Source organism: Apiospora kogelbergensis (assembly GCF_038363985.1).
Source record: "Apiospora kogelbergensis strain CBS 113332 chromosome Unknown utg000002l_segment0_segment0, whole genome shotgun sequence".
Classification (NCBI taxonomy): domain Eukaryota; kingdom Fungi; phylum Ascomycota; class Sordariomycetes; order Amphisphaeriales; family Apiosporaceae; genus Apiospora; species Apiospora kogelbergensis.
The window spans coordinates 878750-901319 of record NW_027117419.1 but is presented as its reverse complement, the minus strand read 5'-3'; the positions used below and the strand labels follow the sequence as shown (position 1 = coordinate 901319).

At 52.9% G+C, this 22570-nt stretch overlaps 5 protein-coding genes across 5 annotated transcripts; 3 read left to right on the top strand and 2 right to left on the bottom strand.

Annotated features, from left to right (window-relative positions):
- Positions 1-354: 354 nt before the first annotated feature.
- Positions 355-2850, bottom strand: PG998_003167 (uncharacterized protein; the record flags this gene model as incomplete). Its single annotated transcript, XM_066869985.1, has 5 exons — positions 355-1043; positions 1097-1187; positions 1266-1358; positions 1420-2217; positions 2344-2850. 5 exons carry the CDS (start codon positions 2848-2850, stop codon positions 355-357), a joined length of 2178 nt encoding a protein of 725 aa, XP_066733735.1.
- A 1859-nt stretch (positions 2851-4709) lies between these two features.
- On the top strand, positions 4710-5761 carry PG998_003166 (uncharacterized protein; the record flags this gene model as incomplete). The annotated part of the gene is made up of 3 exons (XM_066869984.1): positions 4710-4933; positions 4972-5009; positions 5085-5761. The coding sequence occupies 3 exons, from the start codon at positions 4710-4712 to the stop codon at positions 5759-5761; spliced, it is 939 nt and encodes a 312-aa protein (XP_066733734.1).
- A 340-nt stretch (positions 5762-6101) lies between these two features.
- On the bottom strand, positions 6102-8256 carry PG998_003165 (VPS36-like protein; the record flags this gene model as incomplete). Its single annotated transcript, XM_066869983.1, has 3 exons — positions 8119-8256; positions 7874-8009; positions 6102-7805 (listed from the first exon to the last, which is right to left on the bottom strand). The coding sequence occupies exons 1-3, from the start codon at positions 8217-8219 to the stop codon at positions 6102-6104; spliced, it is 1941 nt and encodes a 646-aa protein (XP_066733733.1). The 5' UTR covers positions 8220-8256.
- Positions 8257-8997: 741 nt separating this feature from the next.
- Positions 8998-10720, top strand: PG998_003164 (SAC3/GANP/Nin1/mts3/eIF-3 p25 family-domain-containing protein; the record flags this gene model as incomplete). Its single annotated transcript, XM_066869982.1, has 4 exons — positions 8998-9058; positions 9180-9648; positions 9753-10451; positions 10507-10720. The coding sequence occupies 4 exons, from the start codon at positions 8998-9000 to the stop codon at positions 10718-10720; spliced, it is 1443 nt and encodes a 480-aa protein (XP_066733732.1).
- Positions 10721-19137: 8417 nt separating this feature from the next.
- PG998_003163 (SH3 domain-containing protein) lies at positions 19138-21027 on the top strand (the record flags this gene model as incomplete). Its single annotated transcript, XM_066869981.1, has 2 exons — positions 19138-19312; positions 19394-21027. 2 exons carry the CDS (start codon positions 19138-19140, stop codon positions 21025-21027), a joined length of 1809 nt encoding a protein of 602 aa, XP_066733731.1.
- Positions 21028-22570: the final 1543 nt, after the last annotated feature.

Genomic DNA, 22570 nt, shown 5'->3' with positions numbered 1-22570 from the left:
TGGGCGAAAGGCGCGGCGGAAAAGACGTCGTCGCCAGTCGGAGTCCAGGCCCTCTGGCCCTGCATGCATGTCATCGGCAATTGAGCGGCAGATCGTCACGACGGAGGGAGCTAAGACGAGTATGTAGATATACTGGGGGTTCCCACAGCAGCTGGTCAAACGAAGACACACCCGTGTTACCAAATCCGAACACGAAAATGATATAGCCATATTTGATTATCGTACAAATGAGTGCATCCCAATGCTTCCGCATGCCAAAGACGTGTTTCACGGCATAGCCATAGTTTGTCTGTCCCCAGAAATTGCGTTCAGACATGTCGTCGAATTGTCCAATCTCGCATCTCCTTCGGATCCCTAGATAGCCAAACCGTCCACCCCCAAAGTATCCGCCGCCGCGGCGTTCGCATTCGCGTTCGCCTTGCGCTCCGCGACCCCGGACCAGCGGCCGATCCACTCGAAGACGACGCGGTGCCACTGCAGCGAGTTCTCGGGCCCGGCGACCCAGTGGTTCTCGTCGGGGAAGCTGACGAAGCGGGCCGGGGTGCCGAGGGCGCGCAGCACGTGGAAGGCGGCGATGCCGTCTGTCACGGGCACGCGGTAGTCGCGGTCGCTGTGCACGACGAGCATGGGCGTCGTCCAGTGGCACAGCAGGTCCGGCCGCGCCGGGTTGTAGCGCTCCAGGCCGTCGTGGTTCTTCCAGATCAAGGGGGCCCGCCGTACTCGGCGTCCTCGTCCACGTAGTCGGACATGATGCACGACGTCGGGATGTCGTAGACGCCGTCGTGGCAGACGATGGCTTTGAACTGAGAAGATGCGAGTGATGAGCGATTGAGACTGAGAGTGATCATGGGGAATGTTTATGGGCGGGATTTGACTCACGCGTCGGCCGAGCTCATGCCCCTGGATCCAGTTCATCATGTAACCGCCATAGCTTGCTCCCGAAGCTACGGCGTTCTCCATGTCGATACCAGGCATGTCTTTGACAAACTCCACGCAATTCACCAGATCGTCATACGGGCGTCCGCCCCAGTTGTCATGGACAGCTAGGCTATGTCAGCGATTTACATGTCCTTCAATATCCCATGTCCTGACTTACCCTCTGTGTACTCGAGCCCAAAGCCAGTACTGCCCGTGATGTTGGGGGCGACCACGATGTACCCCTGTTCTGCCCACAGAGCCATGTTCCACTACGGATAGTTAGCCTGGCTGATGGGGTCTATCAATGATATTCACCGGGATTGTAATGTTCAACGGACGTTACGTACCCTGTAGCTCCAGTCATCCAACCAGGCGGCTTCAGGCCCTCCGTGTACGATCAAGCTCAATGGATACTTCTTCTCGGGATCGAAGTCGCGTGGCTTCACAACCCATGCTTGAACGCAGTAATCGCCCGCCCCCCTCAAAGTAGATCTCGGAAACCTGCTTGCGCGACAAGCCCAGGTTCTCCAGGTGCGAGGCCTTTGAGACCACCCAAGGCTCGGCCCCCGCCGCACCGGGGTCTGCCTCGATGATCTGGTAGATGGACGGCTCCACCATGTTGGCGCTGGAGACGAAGACCCTCTCGACGCCCTCCTTGTCCTTGGCGAGCGGGTAGTACGCCTTGACGGACCCGTCCCGCAGCAGCGTCTTGGGCGACGCGTTCGGCTGCAGGTCCAGCCGGTAGAGCCCGACGCGCGCGCATTCCTCGGCGTCGACGTAGAGGAAGTGGCCGTCGGCCGAGAACTCGAGGCCGCCGGGGAGCAGGCCCCACTCCTTGCCCGTGACGGTGGCGAAGACGTCCGTCGCCGCCGTCGAGTTGGCCAGCTGGTGCACGTAGATGGACTGCTTGAGCTGCCGGCCGTACGGCGCGCGCAGGAATGCGATCATGGAGCCGTCGGGGCTGATGCGCGGGTGGGAGCAGTAGCTAGGATCGTCGCCCTCGCCCGCCACGGGGATCTTCCGCGGCCCGCTGGCGCTGAGCTCGGCAAAGGAGTTCAGGGGGAGGTAGTAGATGGCGCTGGTGTTGCCGTGCCGGTACTCCTTGAGCTGGGTGGTACCGGCCGCGAAGATGAGGCCCGATTCGCATATGTCGAAATGGGCCAGGGGGTCGGCAGGTTCGTACATGCCGATGGGGGCTTTCAGGTGGCTGCTGCCCTTGAGGGCATTTTTGAGGGGCGAGCCGAGTTTCCATGTGCCTTCATCACTCTTGACTAGAGTCGTGTAGAAGATTGCGTAGTTCTGGGGTTTGGTATATGAATCCCACTTTGGCAACCATCAGTCACCGATAGGGGTTAAGTATGTCGTCCGTGTAGCCAGACAATGAAGACAGTCTATCGAATAAAAGGAACAGACTGGAGAACTCACAAGCCGCACATCGTATTCATCATGAATCCTGATACTCGACAGAGTCTTGTGCTTCTCCGGGTTATACAGCTCGCCGTCATCACCAGCCAGCCCAACCACGACAAATGCAATGGATCCGTCCTTCAGGGTTCTGAGCTTGAGGTTATCGACTGGCGCCGCAATGTCGTCCAATTTTACAGCCGGTTTCGAGGGGTTCGCGGCATCGGCCATCTCAATCAAGGTAACGCCGTCGTCCCCTCTCTTCAGCCAGATGACCGAGGTAGAGGTGGCCGAACCGGCGTCGGTCGGGAGCCAGACAAAGTCGTGCACTTTCTCGTCGGCGGTCAGCTGCTGCGACTCGCCCGACTCGACCTTCATGACGCGCACCTCTTTGAGCGTCTTCTCCTCCCCGATCGTGTGCGTGGACTGCGCGAACAGCGCCAGCGTGCCATCGTGGTTTGGCACGGCAGGCCCCCGGCGAGGGGCCGAGATGAGGATCTCGGGGGTGAACTTGGGTACGATGACCATTTTGTTCCAATACGGCTCTCTCAAGCGAGCGAGCTAATAATTACAAATCACAAACGTTTTAGGCGAAGAGTCAAATGCCACGGTATGTAATAAATGTTCGGGTTTCAACGCAAATATATCAATTCGTTTCGACCCCATCTGATGTGATTACCCGGCGGCGAGGCACAGAGGCTGCCACGCAAGTGGAGGGGTAATGATGGCGAACCAGATTACGCGGATGCATCAATTCGCTCCCAGCTGCGCGGCTCGTTTCAAACGGGTGAAATCGCCTAAGCTGCAACAGCCGTCCAATAACCTTTGGTGCCTTGCATTGGCCCCGAACTTCAAATGTTGAACGAGTCGGATATTGAAACTCAGTCTCTATCCGCGAGCGTTGGCGGGTATTTTCAATGTATCGATGGAATCCATCTTCTATCCACATCCTTTGCCCATCAAATGATGTGAATTGCGGGAGTGGTGTATGCACTCACACTCCTCCTTTGTGCATCGCATGTTTATGTCTAATCAAATACCGACTTCCCTACTGTTCGTAAGCCGCCACAAAGCGACTCATAGCTTCAGAGACGTACGTAATGGACGAGCGATGAGGGATGCCATCCTAGGCAGCATGCGTATCTGACTCGTTGACACTGGCCCCTGACGCGACGAAGTTCATGTCAAAAAGCACACGCACACGTAAAGAACTGGATCGCCAATCCAGCCCAGACATGCAGCTGCATGTGTTAGCAACCCGTACCAGAAGAAGAAGCGGGCGGGTGCAGAGAGGGAGAGAAAGATAGGGAGGAAGAGCAGAGAGGATCCCATATACTTTTTGTATTGTACCTCTTCATCGCGATGGTAGGCAACAACGACACATGCGTCAGTGGACAATGGAAGCGCTTCTAGACTCCAGACCCTCCTTATCTCCGACGCTGCCGCGCTGCGCCGTCTTGGGTCACGCGATTGTTACATGTCGAAACCCGTCGTCGAGGGGGGTCCTACCAGTAATAAGCAGCAACGGCCGTACTGGTTCATAACAGATTCGTCAGGAAAACTCAAATTAGTCCGAAGACGCAACGGTCGCAAGTGTGAGCCAGGTGGTGTGCTTTTCAGCAGCCAAACAAACATGTACCCGCCGATGGATGGCCGACATATTTTTCTGGGGACTGACACTACTTGGCGATACGACGTTAAGGGATCAGCACCGACCCTGGTTTTAGTGGCCTAGCCTGCCATTACCTGCCCTTTCCAGCAGTCTAGCTAGCATCGCCTGCTGAGCCGGGCGCCCAAGTCAGGTCACTTCCAGCGATAAGTGGTCCGACTTCGGGTGGAGCTTGGGTGCTCTGGGTGCCTTTGGGTGGCAGGCTTGCAGGCTTGGGCGAACGGGACCGAAATTTACCACAATTCCCTGGGATAAGGAGTCCCGCGCAAAACATTGGATCGAGGAAATCCCAAAAAAAAAAAAAAGGTCGACAACCCGAAATCCCCAATATTCAGAAAGCCTATAATTGCACCTGCCCGTTCGCCCTTCCCGTCCACGTCGCCGAGGAGAGTTGATGATGTCTTCTTCTTTCTTCATTGTACAGTAAAACAAAACCAATAAGCCCGTAGAGAAATCAGATTTAATGCCTAGTACATCAACACCATCAACGCTTTGCTTCGCTTGAAGCACCCCTCATCCCACCTACACTAGGTACGGTACATCACCGTTCACCCAATCCACTTCGACGCATTTGCGATACAAGCCGTAGTGGTGGCTGCAGCACCTGTTCTCTCTGAGGCTGGATTCCGACACTCGACAGTCCCGGCATTTGTTTTCCCTCCCTCCTTCCCTTTCTCTCTAGCACCCTCGGTCGCAACCGCGTCTACTTTCCCCAACCATGAGCGACAGAACCCCGACTCCGGCGCCGCAACTCAAACTGGCCGACGCTGTCAGACCGCCGATACCAATGCCCGGCAAATCCACCGTCGACCTGCCCGCCAAGGCGCTCAAGCCGAAATCGGGATGGAACACCAAGAACTTGGGCCTCAGACTCGGCGCCGACTTGGTGAGTGCGGCTACCGCTGCCTCGCTCGTTGCGCCGGTCATCTCCATCGTAGACAGGTCAGCTTAATTCCATACTATGCTGCTATACTACACAGCTACCACCTGCATTGCGCCAGCGCATGCAGATGGAAACGTAACAGTAATGATAGACTGCGTTCGGTGTCTAACAGTCGAGAGTAATACAGGTCTATCACTGAAAACGCATCAGGTCGCACAACCCTCGGCCAGTCGCTCAAGACTTCCTTCAAGAACCTCCTCCTCCGCCCGCATACCGTCATCTTCTCGAAGCCCGTCGCCTTTATCATCATGGTGTATGGCGGCACCTACCTGACGGCCAACACGCTCGACACCGTCACCTCGACCGTCCAGAACAAGCCCGCGACGCTCGTCACGAGCGGCACCACCAAGTTTGCCATGTCCTCGGGTGCCAACGCGGGGCTGAGTGTTGTCAAGGACCAGATGTACGTCAAGCTATTCGGGCCCTCGGGCCCCCCTAGGCCCGTCCCCTTGCCCAGCTACGGCCTGTTCCTCCTGCGCGACTGCATGACCATCTTCGCGTCCTTCAACATCCCGCCGCTGCTGGGTCCCGTCCTCACCCAAAAGATGAGCGAGGAGTGGCAAAAGAAGGTCAGCGGCCAGACCATTGCCCAGTTCGCCGCGCCCGCCATGGTGCAGTTCATCAGCACTCCGATCCATTTACTTGGCTTGGATCTCTACAACAGACCAGCCTCCGAAGGTGTGACCAGACAACAGAGATGGGAGGCTATCAAGAAGAACTGGAACGTCAGCTCGTGGGCGAGAGTCTGCAGAATCGTACCTGCCTTCGGTTTTGGTGGTACGGTCAACTATAAGGTCCGGTCGAGTCTCATGGGAAAGCTCGCGTAAGCGGGGTTTGTCCTTGATTTCTTCATGCTTTTGAATTCTTGTACCATGTCATTTTATCTGAAAGCGGAGCTTTCTGCGGCGTTGTTGGGTGTTGGGGGTATTTTCTCTTTTTTTAGAGGGCCAGGTTCCCGGATAGATATGTGTAATGACGGCCGGTTTAGAGGATAGAGTCCGATAGACCTACATAGACTGACTTAGAAGTATGCAAGCAGACTCCCGGCCAAAGGTGGTTGGGAGCAATATGTTTGGCTCCTTGTAGCCATCGGGTATCAATGGTCCCAAAGCAAATTCCACTCTGGTTTTAACGACATCGCGATATTTTCATTTAGGTGTTGGGTAGCTAAAGCAAACCAGCAGCCTTGAGATCGCGTAAGATTCGGTCATTTTCTGTGACTTGACGACGAGGGCGCTTGCGGTACTCGCCGGTATCGATGAAGTTCTCCCAGAACTTGATGCCCTCAATGCCCTCTTCTCGGCACAGGACGCCGCGCTCTTCAGCCATTTCGAGTTCTTCCTCGGCAACTGCGATACTCCAGCCAAAACGCTCTGCGACGTCTTGTGCAGTGACGCCCCGGCCAAATTCTTGCCAGTCCCAAGACACATCCGTGTCCGGTGGGATGTCGTGTAAGTCACGGAGCCAGGAAAGGAGAGCCTTGACCGTGGCCTCGTCAGTTCGGTCCCGGCTTTGGGCGACCATGACACCGCTCTTGAACGTACGCAGCCGGACTGGTAGTTTTAGCTTCTCCCAGAGCTGGGCTGCTTTCTCAAAGTCGTTGGGGCTAACCAGCTCAACACCACCACGCGCCCGGTTGAACATGGCCCACAGGTCGACCAAGCTCATGATGCCACCAGCTTTCTTGAGGACACCTCTGGCATCGTCTGTCAAGAACTCGGCAAGGTTACGGGACAACTCAGATAGATAAAGTGACTCCGAGGCAGAGCCGCTCCCTCCGCCAACAATATCCTTGGTGGTTATCAGGCCGAGCTGACTGGCCGACTCTGCCAATAATGCATTGGCTTCCGAGGTAGCGTTGTCTGAACCTCCGTTGACTTGCCGTGAAAACGACTCAGCGAGGGCCACAATTTCCTTTGCTGATGCCATGAGCGCCTCGAGATCCTCAAACGAGGTCCCGATCATAAGTTCATTGTTCTTACGTCGGTCGAGACCCATCTGCTCAAGACCCGCTATACCTGCGGATTTATTGCGACCAGCGCCGGAACCGGTGCGCGACAGGGTACCGTTGTTGCCTTCGGCCGCTCTATTTGCCCTTGGGATGGGTGGGGCTTCCTGAAGCAGCCACTTGCGCTGGATCATGCACACCTTGAGACGTTCGTAGAAGATCTTCTCGCCGCCAGCCCGGAAGGAGATTTTCACACTCTCCGGCGTCTCTCGGCCCGTCACGCTGCCTGTTGTCAAAACCGGCCCCGGAGAGTCTGTTCGTGGGGCTGCTGGGGCAATCGACGACGAAACATCGTGAGATATCAGGGGAGCCCCGCAAATTTCACAAGACAGCAGCGAGGGGTGGTTTTCGAAAGTGCATCGCGGGCACTGGAAGCCAGAGCCACCGCCTGAGTCCAGATTTGGCGTTGATACTGCCGGGCTGAAGCCAGCCCCGGAAGGCGACGACCCACCAGATCCATCTCCTATCAACCTTGTGTCGCGGGGTGTAGGGTTGAACACTGATTGCGGGCGAGAACCCGCTCCAGGGGGCGCCTGACGGCTGGTTGCATTGTTGATAGATGCTTTCAACACGTGGGTCAATGCCGGCTTGATGCCACAAGCCAAGCACGGCGGTAGAGGCGTATGGACGTTCGCAGTGGTGGGGTCGAAGTTCGACGGCACCGGGTTCGGGAAACTGCAGATGGTGCAGACCCAGGTAGCAGACGTGGCCTGTACCGGGGCTGCAGGCGAGTTGCGCGCAGATGAGTCCGGGGGGAGTGATGATGAACTGAGGGCGGAGGCGGCTGCTCGAGATTGAAGAGAGGCTCGCTTGGCGGGCTTGGGGATTAGTGTCACCTTCGCGGATGACTTCAAGAAACCAGCCTAGTGGCCAATAGAAGCAATTAGCAACCCCCAAGTCTTCATGTATGGTCAGCAAGGTGTCGTCTTACATAAAACTCATACCTCTCGATATCTTTCAGGTCTAGCGCAACCGAGTGCTTTCTGGGCTCCTGACTATCGACATAGCAGATTCGATGGGTCGTCAAGTACACCTGGCCTTTCTGCTGATTTGGGAGCTTGTACTTCCTGGCAATGCATCATCTGTTAGCCAACCGGGATACAGGGCGGAAATGGCAGAGTGGCAGAAACACATGTTGGAAGCATGAACAACACGCCGGACAGGGTAATAACTCACCCCTCATAGAGCCCCACATTGTCCTGGACAAAGGTGAGAGCTTCGCCATCAAGATAGGACGGCCTGAGGGCAGTAGTGAGATCGATGTGTTTTAAAAACATTCGTCATAGCGGTCGGTCTACTATAAGGAAGGACAGCCTCCAGGTAAGGTCTCGCTGGAATATTGGGGGAGCTGTTGGATGATGTATGTTGTGCAGGATGGAGTCTTTCAGGTGTCGCATGGGCTAAACGCTATGTACGTAAGGTGGGAGGGAGTTGATGATAGCTCTCTTATCGGATACCGAGGTGGTCTTGTGATGCAGCAGGCAGCAGGCAGCTAGCTACTAATGCGTCCAAGGCCCTTTGTCTAACTGCGGGATGTTGGAAATGCCATGTATCGGAAGTTCATATGACCGACCACCGGAGAGCCTCTCTGCCTGTCCAGGGTCCTCAGGTGCTAAAAATTGAGTGGCCCCAAATGCGGTGCGCGCGCTTGAGTGGCTTTTTCCTTCCAATGATTGAATGGTTCTCGCTGCACTTCACTGTGATTTGCACACGTCGTCCGTCCCCATACCACCAAAGCCTAAACTAAACCCTCTCTCTCACACTCCAACCTGCTCTTCTCCATTAACCTACGCCTTTGACCTTCCCGTCATCCCCAGGTTCTTTCATCATTCAACCCTCCATCTTTCTGACAATAGAACATCGCCTTTTCTCTGTCAAGATCTGTTGACGGTATTCATCATAAACGACATATCCTAGATACCCAGGATTCAGCTCAGACACAGATTCGCGATCGAAACACCCGTATTTTTTCTTCATTGCATACTAACCACTTGAAATCCCATCGATACCGCCTTTTCTGGGTTCCGACCGCCGTCGTCCACAACACCCTACACAATGTCCTGGGCATCAGCAACGCCCCCGGGCACCCAGCCCGGCTACACCAGCTATGCACATGGTAAGTTTGCTGCTTCCCCCTGCTCTTTATTCAATTGCCACACACCATCAAGCACGTTTCGCGACACCGTCACGATCGTTCTCTCTTCCTTGGGTCAATACTAACATGGTGCCATCTCCAGCTGCAACGGCCTACACACCAGTTCCTGTTCGCCAAGGCTTTGGCCAACCGTATACACTCCAGCCTCAATACGCGGCATATGCCACCCCTACTAATCCGCCTCCCGCTCCTGCGGCTGCCCCCGCAGAACCACAACAACAACAGAAAATCGACTGGCCTGACAAGGTCCGTTCATATGTACAGCGGTCTTTCGAGCCCAAAAACATGCTCCCCGATGTGTCTCGCGAGGAGATGGAAGCCAAATTGAAAGAAACCATCAGCCATGCCAAGGATGCCGGTATCATGTACACCACCGAATGGGACAACATGCCGCTTCCACAGATGCTGGTCAGGACGCATCGTGCTGCCCAGCTTGAGGCGCAACGTGCCGCGCAGATGATGACTTCTGCTTGGTCAAATCCAGCAATGGCCACAGCCCCGACAGAGCCAGCTCGTGCCAACACGAACCATCACAACTCTAAGAAGAGGAAGTCGAATGACCTTAGCGAGAATGACCCCTCTACCGGAACCCCCTGGCGTAGTAACAAGAAGCTGTCTCTTCTCGATCGCATCAGCCAACCCCCAGCTTGGATAGTAAGTCTCTCAAGCAGGCCGAGAAAGCCGAGAACCGGAAGCAGCGCTTCAACAACGCCGAGTACAAAACGTATCGATCTCCTAGTCCTCCACCGTCTACCGGCCCTATCCTCGGAACTTGTACAAATCTTGAGAAGAGCTATCTTCGTTTGACTGCCGCCCCCAAGCCCTCCCTTGTGCGACCAGAGCACATATTGCATCAAACTCTGGATTTACTGAAGAAGAAGTGGAGAAAGGAGAACAACTACAACTATATCTGTGACCAGTTCAAGTCGCTGCGACAGGACTTGACCGTTCAACGTATCAAGAACGAGTTTACTGTTTCGGTTTACGAAATCCATGCCCGAATCGCCCTCGAGAAAGGAGATCTTGGTGAGTATAATCAGTGCCAGACGCAACTTCGTGCACTGTACGCTTCGGGCATCAAGGGCAATGCCGTTGAGTTCAAGGCCTACCGTATTCTTTACTTCATTCATACCGCGAATCGTACTGCGTTGAATGACGCTATTGCCGATCTAACCACAGCAGATAAGGAGGAGCGGGCCATCAAGCATGCCTTGGAAGTGCGTTCTGCGCTTGCCCTTGGAAACTACCACAGATTTTTTCAACTGTACCTTGATGTTCCCAACATGGGAGCATATCTTATGGATATGTTCGTCAAGCGAGAGCGTCTAGCTGCACTGGCGAATATGTGCAAAGCGTGAGTTTATGCCCCGACTTTCCCTAACAAACGGCGCATGCTAACTTCCCTCTAGTTACAAACCAGACTTCAAATTGCGATTTATCACGGAGGAGCTGGCCTTCGAGTCAGACGCCGAGGCCGCTCAGTTTATCATTGACCACAATGGCCAACATTTGCTCGTCGAGCGCGAAGACTCGATCATCTTCATGGCAGGTAATGCCAAGCAACTGTTCGAGACCGCCCGAGCAGACGCCCATCGAAGAGTCGACCTCAAGGGCCAGATCTGATCCTTTTCCATCGTTTTTTACTTTTTTCTTGCTTTCTCACGCCAGCATTTTTGTTTCGCGCCACTTCTTCGTAGGCGTCCCCTGGGGATCCCGCATCTCGTAGTCCCCATGCCTAGTCCTGTGCGCGCACCTACTACGACTTCGATGCAGCAAATCCACGAAGACATGACTGAATTTGTATGGATTCGAGCAACGTACAATCCAACTACTAGTTGGCTTTGGATGTTTGTTTGGTCTACAAATTAACCCGTCTCGTGATGTGAGCTGTCAATATCCGCTGAGCTCATCAAGCGACGCCCACCAGAAGCTCGCACCAACGACTCAAGTCGAGTCATACAGCTTGATTCTGTACTGATGAATTACATGCGGGGAGTTGATGCATCACGACGCGTGGCTACACGCGAGGGATGGCCGCAATGGCGGCCAAGGCGAAATCGTGGACCACCCCTGGTGGATGAACGATCGTGGCCGGCATTAGACGGAGTGTGTCATGAGAGTGAAGGGTCGTCGGCGTTTTATGGACTGAGCCGTCTGTTCTTGTTGATACCCCAAAACGAGCATGGCTTAGCAGATGCATTACTGGCGTTCATGGCGCTCTGGTGACTGGACGGACCAGCACACGGCAAGATCGGTTGATTTTTATATATAGTAGTTTGATATGATAATAAAATTGTCGTTGTTTCATTGTGCGCGGTGGGTTTTTACGTTTGTGCTATATAAGCGATTGCAAATGCCTAAATTGTTTTGTACTTAGATACAATCAGGACAAGAAGATTTATCTCACAGGTTGAGGTGATATTTGCGGATGCCCAGCTATATTAACAGTGTACAATCCATGTTCTCAGTACTCTGCACTGGGAACCATAGATCAGCTTCATGTCATCATGAAGCGCACTTGTTTGTTGTGTCTATTTCGCCACATGGACTGGGCTGACAACCGACAGGACAGGACAAGACAGGGCCGACTACTTTGCATTTATACAGTAGTGTGGCAATCACTCCCGCCTACAAGGTTAGGCAGAGTATCTGCGGGTTTCCACTCACTTCATCCCACATTACAAGGGAGGAGCCATCGATATGGGCGTTGTATTGGTTGGGGTCTCTGCAGCAAGCAGGAAGCAGCCGCTCGAGCAACCGTCGCGCACGACGCTTGGATTTGCTTGAGGCCTCACTCTGGGGACGCCATATCGACTTATTCTTTCGCTGTCGTATATATATTCATGCTCCAGCGCCGGCCCTCTTTCCTCGTCTCGCTAGCTCGTCGTGGGAGAAGGCGACTCTCAAGGAGACTGCCCACATGCTCGTAGGCGTCCCTCGTTGATTAGCGGAATGATATAAGATGTTTGAGACCGACAGCGGCCTGTTAAGATCAGTCAGCCAGACGAGTAGATATCGCGTCGCTAGTTAGCTGTCTCCTGTCGTAAGTTCTTGGTACCCCTATGCTACTTCATCTAGATCATGGGGCTGGGCTGCGATGGAGTGGAGGGGATAAGGTGAGAAGCAGGCGAGACTGTCTACATTTTATATACTTCCGCCGGTATACTGATACTGCTCATTGCGTCTATTACTGGCCCGTTGGAGCAGTACTGCCCAAGGGATGTTGTTAAAACCTGCTGTTGTGCCAGGAACATTGGACAATACAATGGCCCTTCGGTTAGTACTGTCAGGATCAGAAAGTAAGAATGGGAAATCACGTTTCGTTCTTTCTCGACCATGGTATCAAAGATACAATGAAGTGATCAGCGTTTGATGGACGAACCTATGCTATTCGGCCCAAATCCCATAGAGTCGCCATCCTAGCGATATGAAGGATAACGACGATGTCGCCTTTGGACACCTTGTGGCATACTCTCCCGCACACACTCTGGAATGAGGTGGTGTTGAATTCATCAGGTCAGATAATGAACGATTGCTGCCAGACTAGACGTGGCAGATCTGTCACTTGAGCAACGACAGACTGGTTACATTCATTACCCAATTACTCATAGAAACGTATCTAATCTCTATCCAACATATACGAGACAATTTAGGCGGGCGATGGTCATGAAAGAATCCCGATAGAGGTTCATTGAAATTGGTCTCCAATCACTAGTTAATTGGCTGGCGAGTGGTTGTTTGAGAGTACCCCTTCGTCGTATATCGATCGATGCTCAACTCGGATCTTCCGGCAACATTTTACCTGGGCTTTGACGCGCCCGACGTTTCTCCCCTGGAATAAGGTGTGTTTTCTTGGTCCAGTCCGTCGGCTCTCACGGTACATAACAGAGATGCATAAGCGACTGAAGCAAGGGATACACAACATTATTCAGGGACAACTGTTTGGGCCTTCTCAGCCGCAAGCTTCTATGCAGGCCAGATAGAACATATTACACCGTTGGGAGCAACATATTACCTCAAATTGGATGTCGGGGTAAAGATGACATGCTGCCAGTCATCGTAGCAGCATCCCAGGTTACATACGTCAACACTGGAATTGTGTTATAACCTGGGGGAGCCAATATAGGTCGCAGTATACGAGAGGCACAGGAACGGGAAGAGAGTTTTCGGCTTCGTTTTCTCAGGGTCCTCCTGCCTTGGAGGGGAAACGAAGACAAGGGTCTCGCCAGGGAGGACAATTCGCTTATACCAGCCCCTTCGAGGGGCATGGGCGACGGCGAGTCAGTGAGCCCACTTACCAAGCAACTCGAGGTTGCAGGAGTGAGGGCGAGAGTAAAAAAGAAAACTCATCACCACCGTATCGGAACCTAACATCATGTGTTTGCCCAACAAAACCAAAGAATTGACGTTGCTTCTTTTGCGGGGGTGGGTCGGATCGGCCTTTTCCCAGCTTCATGTGCCAAAAATATGTGGCTGCTTGAATATACAGATTTATATTTAGCGTGTATACACTTACAATTTGCGTGAACGATCTGCACGATACCACTCCCATATGCACGCCCTCCTGAATGATGCCGTTTCAGAGTCGGCGGAGTTGCTATCCCGTTTCAAGATGCTGGGCTTGGCGGGCTGACCCCGGAAACAAGTCGTGCCGGATGGAGAATGGGGGGGCAGCGCATGAACTACAGCAGCAAAGACTCGACAAGGTGTGGTGGGCTGCGGGTGCAAGTTCCATGATACACATCACATATTCAACGACACGCTGCGGGGAGTACGCAGTATCCAGTATGTTTTGGCCGGTGAGCCGGGGGCATGGTGGTTGTAAGGGGCTGCCTGGCTCCCACGACATGAGGGGAGAAGGACAGAGGGGGGATGCCTTCATTTGGGAAGAATTCTTGCCGGGCAATCCCGTCTTGCCCTTTGTTTCTTCCCCCAGCTATTCGTTATGCCGGCCGTGTTGCGGCCTGACGATTGGTACAGTACGTCATCCCGAGAGCTCCAATTCATGCCCGTCTTGACCAGCGAGGGGTGAAAGGAAGAATACCTTGTTCTTCATGCCACGAGGTTATGGCATGTCATGGTGGGATGGTGGGGTGACATATATATACCCGGACCGGAAAGAAGCAACTTCCGTCAGTTGGTATGCAAAAGGGGGCGATTGGCGGGCAGAGCGGCAGTCAGACAGATGGGATGGGATTCCGGACCCAGTCGGTCATGTAATGGGTCGGCCCCCAACATCTGTACGGTACATATGGATTATTATGCCCAATATGACATACGGAGGGATCAAGGATTAGACGACGTGCTACCGCCCTGCGAGAAGCAAGGTGATGGCGCGGTGCACGAATCACTTGTGATGCATCACTCTCATGAGGGGCGGAGTTGACAGGTCTAACCCCGTGTTGAGAAAGCTCAGCGCCTAGCCTGGATAGAAGCCTGGGGATGATAATTATCTATTGAAACGATTCTGCAATTGGCCGGGGCGTGGTCTGTATTTCAGAAACAAGAAAAGAAGATGACTACACTCCTCCTCCCAGAGGGGTACATGCGGGCGCTTCAGTATATGCAATGCTTGGGCTCGGTTGTTTGGAGTTCGAACACCATGCAACGAACGCTTCACGGACCCGGCTTTTTCATCCGTTGTAAAAACAAGATAAGTTTGATGAGAAAGAAGCACATAAAACAGCCTAGCAAACTGGCTGACGAAAGCCGGAAGGGTGCGGCAGCCTTTACCGGGTCGCGCGTCCCTGGCGATGGGGTCTGGCTAATTTACTTACTGCCTGCGGGCGGGTGCGTATCGCTCCTTATTTTCTTCTTTTCTTGGTTCATTCGTTGCTGGTTGGGCTGGCCTGCCAAACCGATGTGGGATTAACTTTGGACAATATCGTCGATTCGGAGATAAGTGATCAGTAAGTAAGTATATAAGTCGTGTTCTCGTTTGTGGTGTCATTGGTCCACCGCCGATGGGCGGTTTCAATGGATGGCAATCGATAAGGCGCGTGCCGTGCCGGCCATCTGTGGATGTAGCAAAAGCGCAAGAGAGAGTTGAAGATACGCCAAACGCCTGTTCCGTTCCAGACCCGGAAAGACCTGGTGGATAAACGGCCATTTTAGAAGCCATGTTTCTAGTTCTTCAGCATGCCCCTGGCACATCAGGTGCAGAAGGGAAAGGATCAGCGGAATGCCATGGCAAAATGACTTTTTAGGCCGGCTGTTGAAAGAATGTCGTTTCATCACTAGACTGTACTGTGGATCAAACATAGTAGTTTAGTCATGGACAAATCGCGATGGAGAAACAGATCTTCTGGTGGTTAGAGACAGCCATGAAGATGTGTATCTTGACCATGGATGGATGGATTCCCATCACATGGAGTCAGGGAATAAGACCCGGCGTGATGGGAGTTCGTGCACTAACTACATCTTACATCGGTTGACTTCTTCCAAGCGAAAGGAACCGACTGACGTTGAAGAGCTGCTGCCAACGAAAGTCTATTGAGAACGAACAAGACGAAGATAATGGCCAGATGTCATTGGTACTTCTGAAACATGGATGCTTGGGGGCTGGCTCGGGGGTTGAAATTGTCATTTTGGGAGCAATTACCTAGGATGGAGAAGTATGGATATCGATGGGGTCCATCGTCTCCGAAAAGCCGGAAGCGCACAGCGAGGTTGCCATGCGAATGCAGGGGTGACACCGGGGCCTCAACGGGCGAGCGCTTCAATCCCGTTAGGCTGTTGGGCCTTGCTGGAGAGAGGTCGAGATTCTGGTCGAGAGGCCTCTACCGTCCATGAGTTCGTGCCCAGAAACGCTGTGAGTTGTCAACAAGATGCATCCATCAATCAAGGCGGTGCCGGGCGACCCTCTGCCTTCTGGGCTGTGTAGGTTGGTGGTGTTCGGAATGTGTATCTATTTCCATGGCATTCCCTTCCCCTCACCAGTAGAACCCTCACCTAGCAGCCTAGCTCTCGCCCCCTGAGCCGGGCGTGGTGGATACATATTACGCAGTGACCTCAAAACATCGGACGAAGAGCTTCACCAAGCCTTGTTTGCTTCAATGCCTAAGAATGGCTTGTTGCCACTTCAGACAACCGCATGAACGAGCTCGGTAAAACACCCTTTTGGAGAGGGAGGAGGCCTGCAGGAAGTGGTTGCCCAAGGGCAAGAGGAGACGACGGCGGCGACGACGAAGTTGAGTAACAACAACCGCTCGGCGGGCGCAGTCCCGTCTCTGGCCGTTCTAATGTCGATGGGGGATACACGGTTGCTTGGACTCTCGACCAGCCCGCCACGGACGGACATCTCCATAGTGGGATTGATGGAAGGGCACGGGACCGATGTTCTCTCGCTTGAACCTCCTGTGATGGTTATTGATTTGGGGGGTGGTGTGGACGTGGACGATTCGGCAATTACATAGCTGGCCGTATCGAATCCCCTCTCGCGCTGCGTAGAACATTTAGCATCAATTCCAAATTCTGTAGGCAAATAAAAGCAAGTTGCCGCATTACAAGAATATGAGCATACTTCTTTGTCCCTTCCCTATCCGTGGCATTATGCGGGAGGAAGGTTCAAACTCATGCGTCCCGATCGTTTTTTAGCGCAAAAGCTAAAGAAATAGCGAAAGAAAGCACCACCCAACAGGTGGACAGGTACTGGGCAGGTGCCGTGGGGAGCATTCTAGGTACTTGCACACCCCCCATGCTAGAGAGCCGTCCCTTAACTCTGGGTCCTCCAACGCAGGAACATACGGCAACAGCAGCAGCAGCAGCAGGAGCAGCAGCAGCTTGCAGGCAGTGGCAATGCTATGTACAGTAGGTACATCTGGAGGTGTCAGGGCTGCATGTACTTCTTCTTTTTCAAATCGGGAACTACATCCAGCTGAGTCCAATATCTCGATCTCGCATGTATGATATAGGCCCGTCAACGAGATTGCCGCGACTGCAATGCTTCACATGCAGACAGTAAATAGTAAACAGACCTTGGGTACACGGAAGCATTTGGGCTGAGGCTTGAGGTTAGCAGCAGCAGCCAATACGAACATGTCAACTGATTGATGGGAATTGATTGATTCGGACCTGACCTGAAGGGCATCCATCGATTGCTCTATTGCGCTCCGTCCTTCACCAATCATCGGGCTAACATGGATGAACGCTTGGGCTTTGGCTGCAATGTTCCCCCCCAGCAGGTGATTATTTCAACATGGAAGAATCCCACTTTTGTATTTCCTGCCTAAAGGGGGCCGGTCGGGGAAAAAAATTGAATCTACGAAGCAATTATACATGCATGCAGGGAAAGTCTGGGAACTCCAGCTCATTCCACCTAACAAAAAGGACCAAGACATTTGTCAATTATTATCTTGTGTGTGCTGGCCGTTGCATGTTGTGACTTCAAAAAAAGGAAGAATGGAGAAGGGAACATGTCAAGTCTACTGTAATAAATCCACGGGTATACAAAGAATCATCAACTGTTTATTATTGCCTACACCGAGCTTGTCGCAAAGAGAGTGGAAGATGCCCATCCCACCCTGCCAGCATCGATGAATGTATTGATACCACGATACCACCACCACCACCATTAGTCAAGTCAAGCCGGGCGCAAGCGCAGAAGCCAATCCAACCCAGCCAGCCCCCGGTACTACTAGGCTACATCTACAAGGCCTACTGCTACGGCCAGCGGCCCACGAACTAATAAAATCCAAGAGAAGTCAGTGCTTTTGGGCAAAGTCCCGGCTCCATGTTCCATGCGATTTTTGATCCATTCACCATCCATTGATGATCCCATCCCCCCTACCTTCGGCCTAGTCTGGTGAAGTAGTTGATTGGGCCGTGTGCCCCCCGATCCCTCCCACCTCCCCCTCCTGCATTTTTGTTCTTAACCCAACTCCCCTCCATTCGATCAGATCCATCCGCGCGCCCAGTCCCGCCCACCTCGTTCGCTCACTCAAGTCGAGTCAATTTATCCAGCACACTCTAATCAACCCTTGCCCCATCGTCAACGGTCGCTCGCCCCTTCCTTGACATCTCTCCCTCCCTCCTTTGGTTTTCTCTTCTTCCCCAACTGGACAGTCAAGAGGTGCCATCGACGACAGCAACGAAGACGACGACAAGACGACGACGCCAGGACTACGACTACAAACGCGACTCGGGATTACATCACTTGTTGGGGATTTGCCACGACTCGTCTCGTGTGTCAAGCGTCATCCATCCTCAAGAGGTCGACTAGGGAAGCACGCGCGCCGCACTCTACAATTCAAGGTACAGGCAGCGAGGGAAAGCCACGAGTGAAAGAGGCGTCACGAAAACACGTCCTCCCAAGACAAAGAGCAAACCCGAAGAGGAAATATCACAAGGTCTCGGGTCCTTTTTTTCTTCTCGCACCATCATCGGACATAATCGTCTTCAGCAAGCAAGACACGCACATCCAGACGAGTATATATCGAAACATCAAAGACATCTTTCGAACCCCGCCGAATTCGAATCCTTCCACGCGCCTACCCGCCCAGAAGTCCAGTTCGCTTCGCTGCATATCTTCGTCTCTGCGCCGCGCGAGCTTGGAAAATTACATACCCGTCTGCAAGCTCGTTCGCTTTGCCCGCCACCCGTGTTGTCGCACTGATTCAGATTCGGCACTGCTATACCGCGCCGCGCATCTCGGATTCTCTGTACCCTTTAGTGCGCCTCCTTGACGGTCACTCGCCCAGTCTTGTACCAGCATATTTGTTGTTGGACTGAGCTTTGCATAGCGGCCGCCTTTCGATCGCCATCGACCGAACGCCGTTTGTGCTGCGCTCCTGTTCAGCAGGCATCCTTCCTCACGACAGTCACCTATACAGTATTCTTGGTGCCACAAGTCTCGAGAGACACATTGTGCCACGATGAAGGTACGCCATTAAACCCAGCGCCTGCCTGTCCCCTCCCCCTCCATCTCACCTTCCCCTCTTCATCCGCTGCTATTCTGCCTCTTCGAATTGCGACGCTTTTTCGCAAGAAGAGCCATCTGCGATTATTGTTGTCTATTGGAATTGCTCATGTTACACTTCACTATGGCCACACCTACTGCCAACCGCACACGCGATTCGCTCACTTCAGATCGTGCTATTGCTAACTTATATCGCATGATCCAGGCCCTTAGAAGATCTATCAAGGGCGATAAGGACAAGAACCCCCCAGATCGGCATTGCCCCGAAATCGGCTGTGGCTATTGTGCCGCCGAAAAAGGTGAGTACCGCAGGAGATTCAGTATTGCTTCTCCACGCCCCGAATGCAAGGCTAATAAATGTTGTTCATAGGTCATTCGAGCTCTCTACGACTATACCGCCAATTCAAACCAGGAACTTAGCTTCTCACGTGGCGATTTCTTCCACGTCATTGGCCGTGAGAACGATTCGGACTGGTACGAAGCATGCAATCCCGCCTTGCCAGACGCACGTGGCCTTGTGCCAGTGGCATTCTTCCAAGCCTTAGGACGAACCGAGAGAGACAGCGGGCAATCAGAGCCTGGCCGTCTGTCGACCGGAAAGAACCCGGACCATGATTCAGGCTACTCCGAGACGAACGCCTCCTCTTTGCCACCAACACCCGCCGCAAGTCAACGAAGCTCTAAGCAGGGTATGAAGACTGGCGCTATGGTTTACGGTATCGTTATGTACGATTTCGTGGCCGAACGCTCGGATGAACTAGAAGCCAAGGCCGGCGAGGCTGTGATAGTCATTGCGCAATCGAACCCCGAATGGTTCGTGGCCAAGCCAATTGGCAGGCTCGGTGGGCCTGGTCTGATTCCCGTTTCTTTCATCGAAATTCGAGACATGGGCTCCGACGCCCCAATTGCCAATGCCCAAGATGCTGTAAAGCGGGCAGGTGTGCCGCGGGTTGAAGAGTGGAAGAAGATGGCAGCCGACTATAAGAATAGCAGCATCACTCTAGGCAAATTCTCGGGCGGCGATGGCCCAGACGGTATGGAGCAAGCCATGGGGCGCATGAGCATTCAGCAACCATCAGGAAACCGCACCAGCCAGCAGGGCAATCCCGGGAATTATTCGCCACAGTCGCCGCAGCAGCAGCAAAGCACACAACAAAGTTTCCAGAGTGCGGGCTCGCAATTACTTGCGCCCATCTCCGCGCGTATTCCAAGGTATTGCTTCGCAGAGGAGAAATACTGGTTCGTCATCGAGACGCAACTGGAAGACGGACGCCAGTGGGAGCTGTCTCGCTACTACGAGGACTTCTATGATTTCCAGATCGCTCTGTTAACCGAATTCCCTGCTGAGGCCGGAAATACCAATACCCAGAAGCGCACGCTACCTTACATGCCTGGTCCCGTTAACTACGTGACCGATCAGATCACCGAGGGACGGCTGCACAACCTGGATGCGTATGTGAAGAATTTGTTGGGTCAGCCGGAGTACATCTCCAGGTGCAACCTGGTGAAACAATTCTTCGCGCCTAGAGAAGGCGACTACGAGATCGATATGCCAAACGATGATGAATACAGGTTGTCAGGAGGATCCGGTCATTCATCAACTGATTCGCCAAGAGGCGCATCGAGGCAATCATCAAGGAACAACCTAAACGGAAACGGCTACGGCGGTCTCTCGGCTGCTCCGCGCCAACAGCCAGAGATGACTCGCCAGGCTTCCTCGGTATCACAGCCGTCGCAAGCTTCGATGTCCCCCGGTATAAGCCAACCCGTATCGGCTTTCAAAGTCAAGCTGTTTTACAATGGCGATACTTTTCTGATCCGCGTACCATCCGACACCAACTTCCAGCAACTGTATGAGAAGATAGCAGAACGAACCAAGCCTGTAGGAGGACTACAACTCTTCTACCGCGACGAAGCGAGCGGGGATAAGTTAAACCTGATGAGCGATAACGACCTGAATTACGCATTGGACCATAACGAAAAGCTCGTAATTTTTGTTGAGCATGATGATTGAGATGGATTGTTTCAGAAGAGAGAGTTCTGCAGTTCTTTTTGTTCTTCGCTTCTTAATATACCCCCTTTTTATCCAAGCTGTTCCGTGTGTCTGACATCTATTTATGCCTCTGCGGTGACAAGTCCTTTGATGACCGTCCATCGCCTTTAATCGCTTGAGCCAAAGGACGCACTCAATATCCCTTTTACCAATTCTTTATATTCTTCGCACATACTACATAAATTCGACTTTCCCAAGTCAGCCTGCCAGTCCTCACTTGCTTGAGCATTGTTGCTTGTACAGAGATATATATGGGCGTTCTTATCCCTTTAGGGTCTCCATTACCGAAGGAAACGTACTTCTTCTGACCGAGTTCTTATTGTTTGGTCTTTTTGCCCATCCACCTCAGCAACAATACAATACTATCCTCCACACGGAAAGTCCTTCATTATTACCTATGCGTACGCTCGGTTTGTGGTATGCGCCCACTCAGGGAGGGAGGAGAAAGGGGTGAAGAGTCACGCCTTTCACCCCTTTCTCTTTCTCTTTCTCTTATATTGGAGGAGATGCATGGGACATTCACCATTATCATATTCTATGAAAGGGGCCATGCTATGAGGAGCGCTCCCTCTACTGCGCTCATATTCACCTTTCTCCCCTATACGGTTACGACTCGGGCATGGTGGCAGGCGGGGTTCGTTGGAATTATCACCCATCCTCCTCGTGGATCTTCAGTTCTACAAGCTTTGTTGTTGGGCCCGGGCCTGGCTGGCCGCCTTAGTTGGGGGGACTTTTCAACTACGAAGGCCATTGGCCATTTCGACAAAAAACGATGGGGGCAGGCAGCGGTGTCATATCCTACTAGTGCTACGGGCCTCAAAGAGCAACGGCGACGACGACGACGACAACGGTGGATTCTATGTTATCAAAGGAGGGAAGGGTTTACAGCGAAGGAGGAGAGCGAGGAGGGGTTGCGTTCCATGATCGGTCACGCATTGCAATGAGATATACGAGAGGAAGCTTAGGTATTGGGAGTGGAAAGGGGTTGGGAAATGGGAAATAATTTATAAATCCATATTATTAAGAACATTCTACTTCGATTGTCGTGTCATTCTTCTTGCTATTGGGAGATCATGTGCAATTAACCCACTCATCTAGTTGGAACAGGGACTAACTTTCGCCGCTTGGGATTTCTGCATTGACTTGCTTAATTGTGGTGTTGTTTGAACAACTTGATGACATCCTGCCGACGCCTCGAAAGCACCGATTGCTGAATCTCAGGGTACAAGGATTGTCAGCCTCGAATGACATCGATTGAAACATTCTACATGTGCTACCTTAGTAGGCAAAGCCAATACTACCATCTTCATGTTATTCTCCGCGCACATAAGCCCCCAGTGACAGCTCGTGGCTCGCCTGTAAGTAAGAAGTCGACACCCATCGACATGAAAGAGCAGATTTCGCAGATATGCAGCAACTCCTGCAAGCCTTACGCCACGCCGGACAACAATGCAAAGCAATCCATGTACAAAATTAGACACTGCTGCTGAAAATAGCAAGCTCT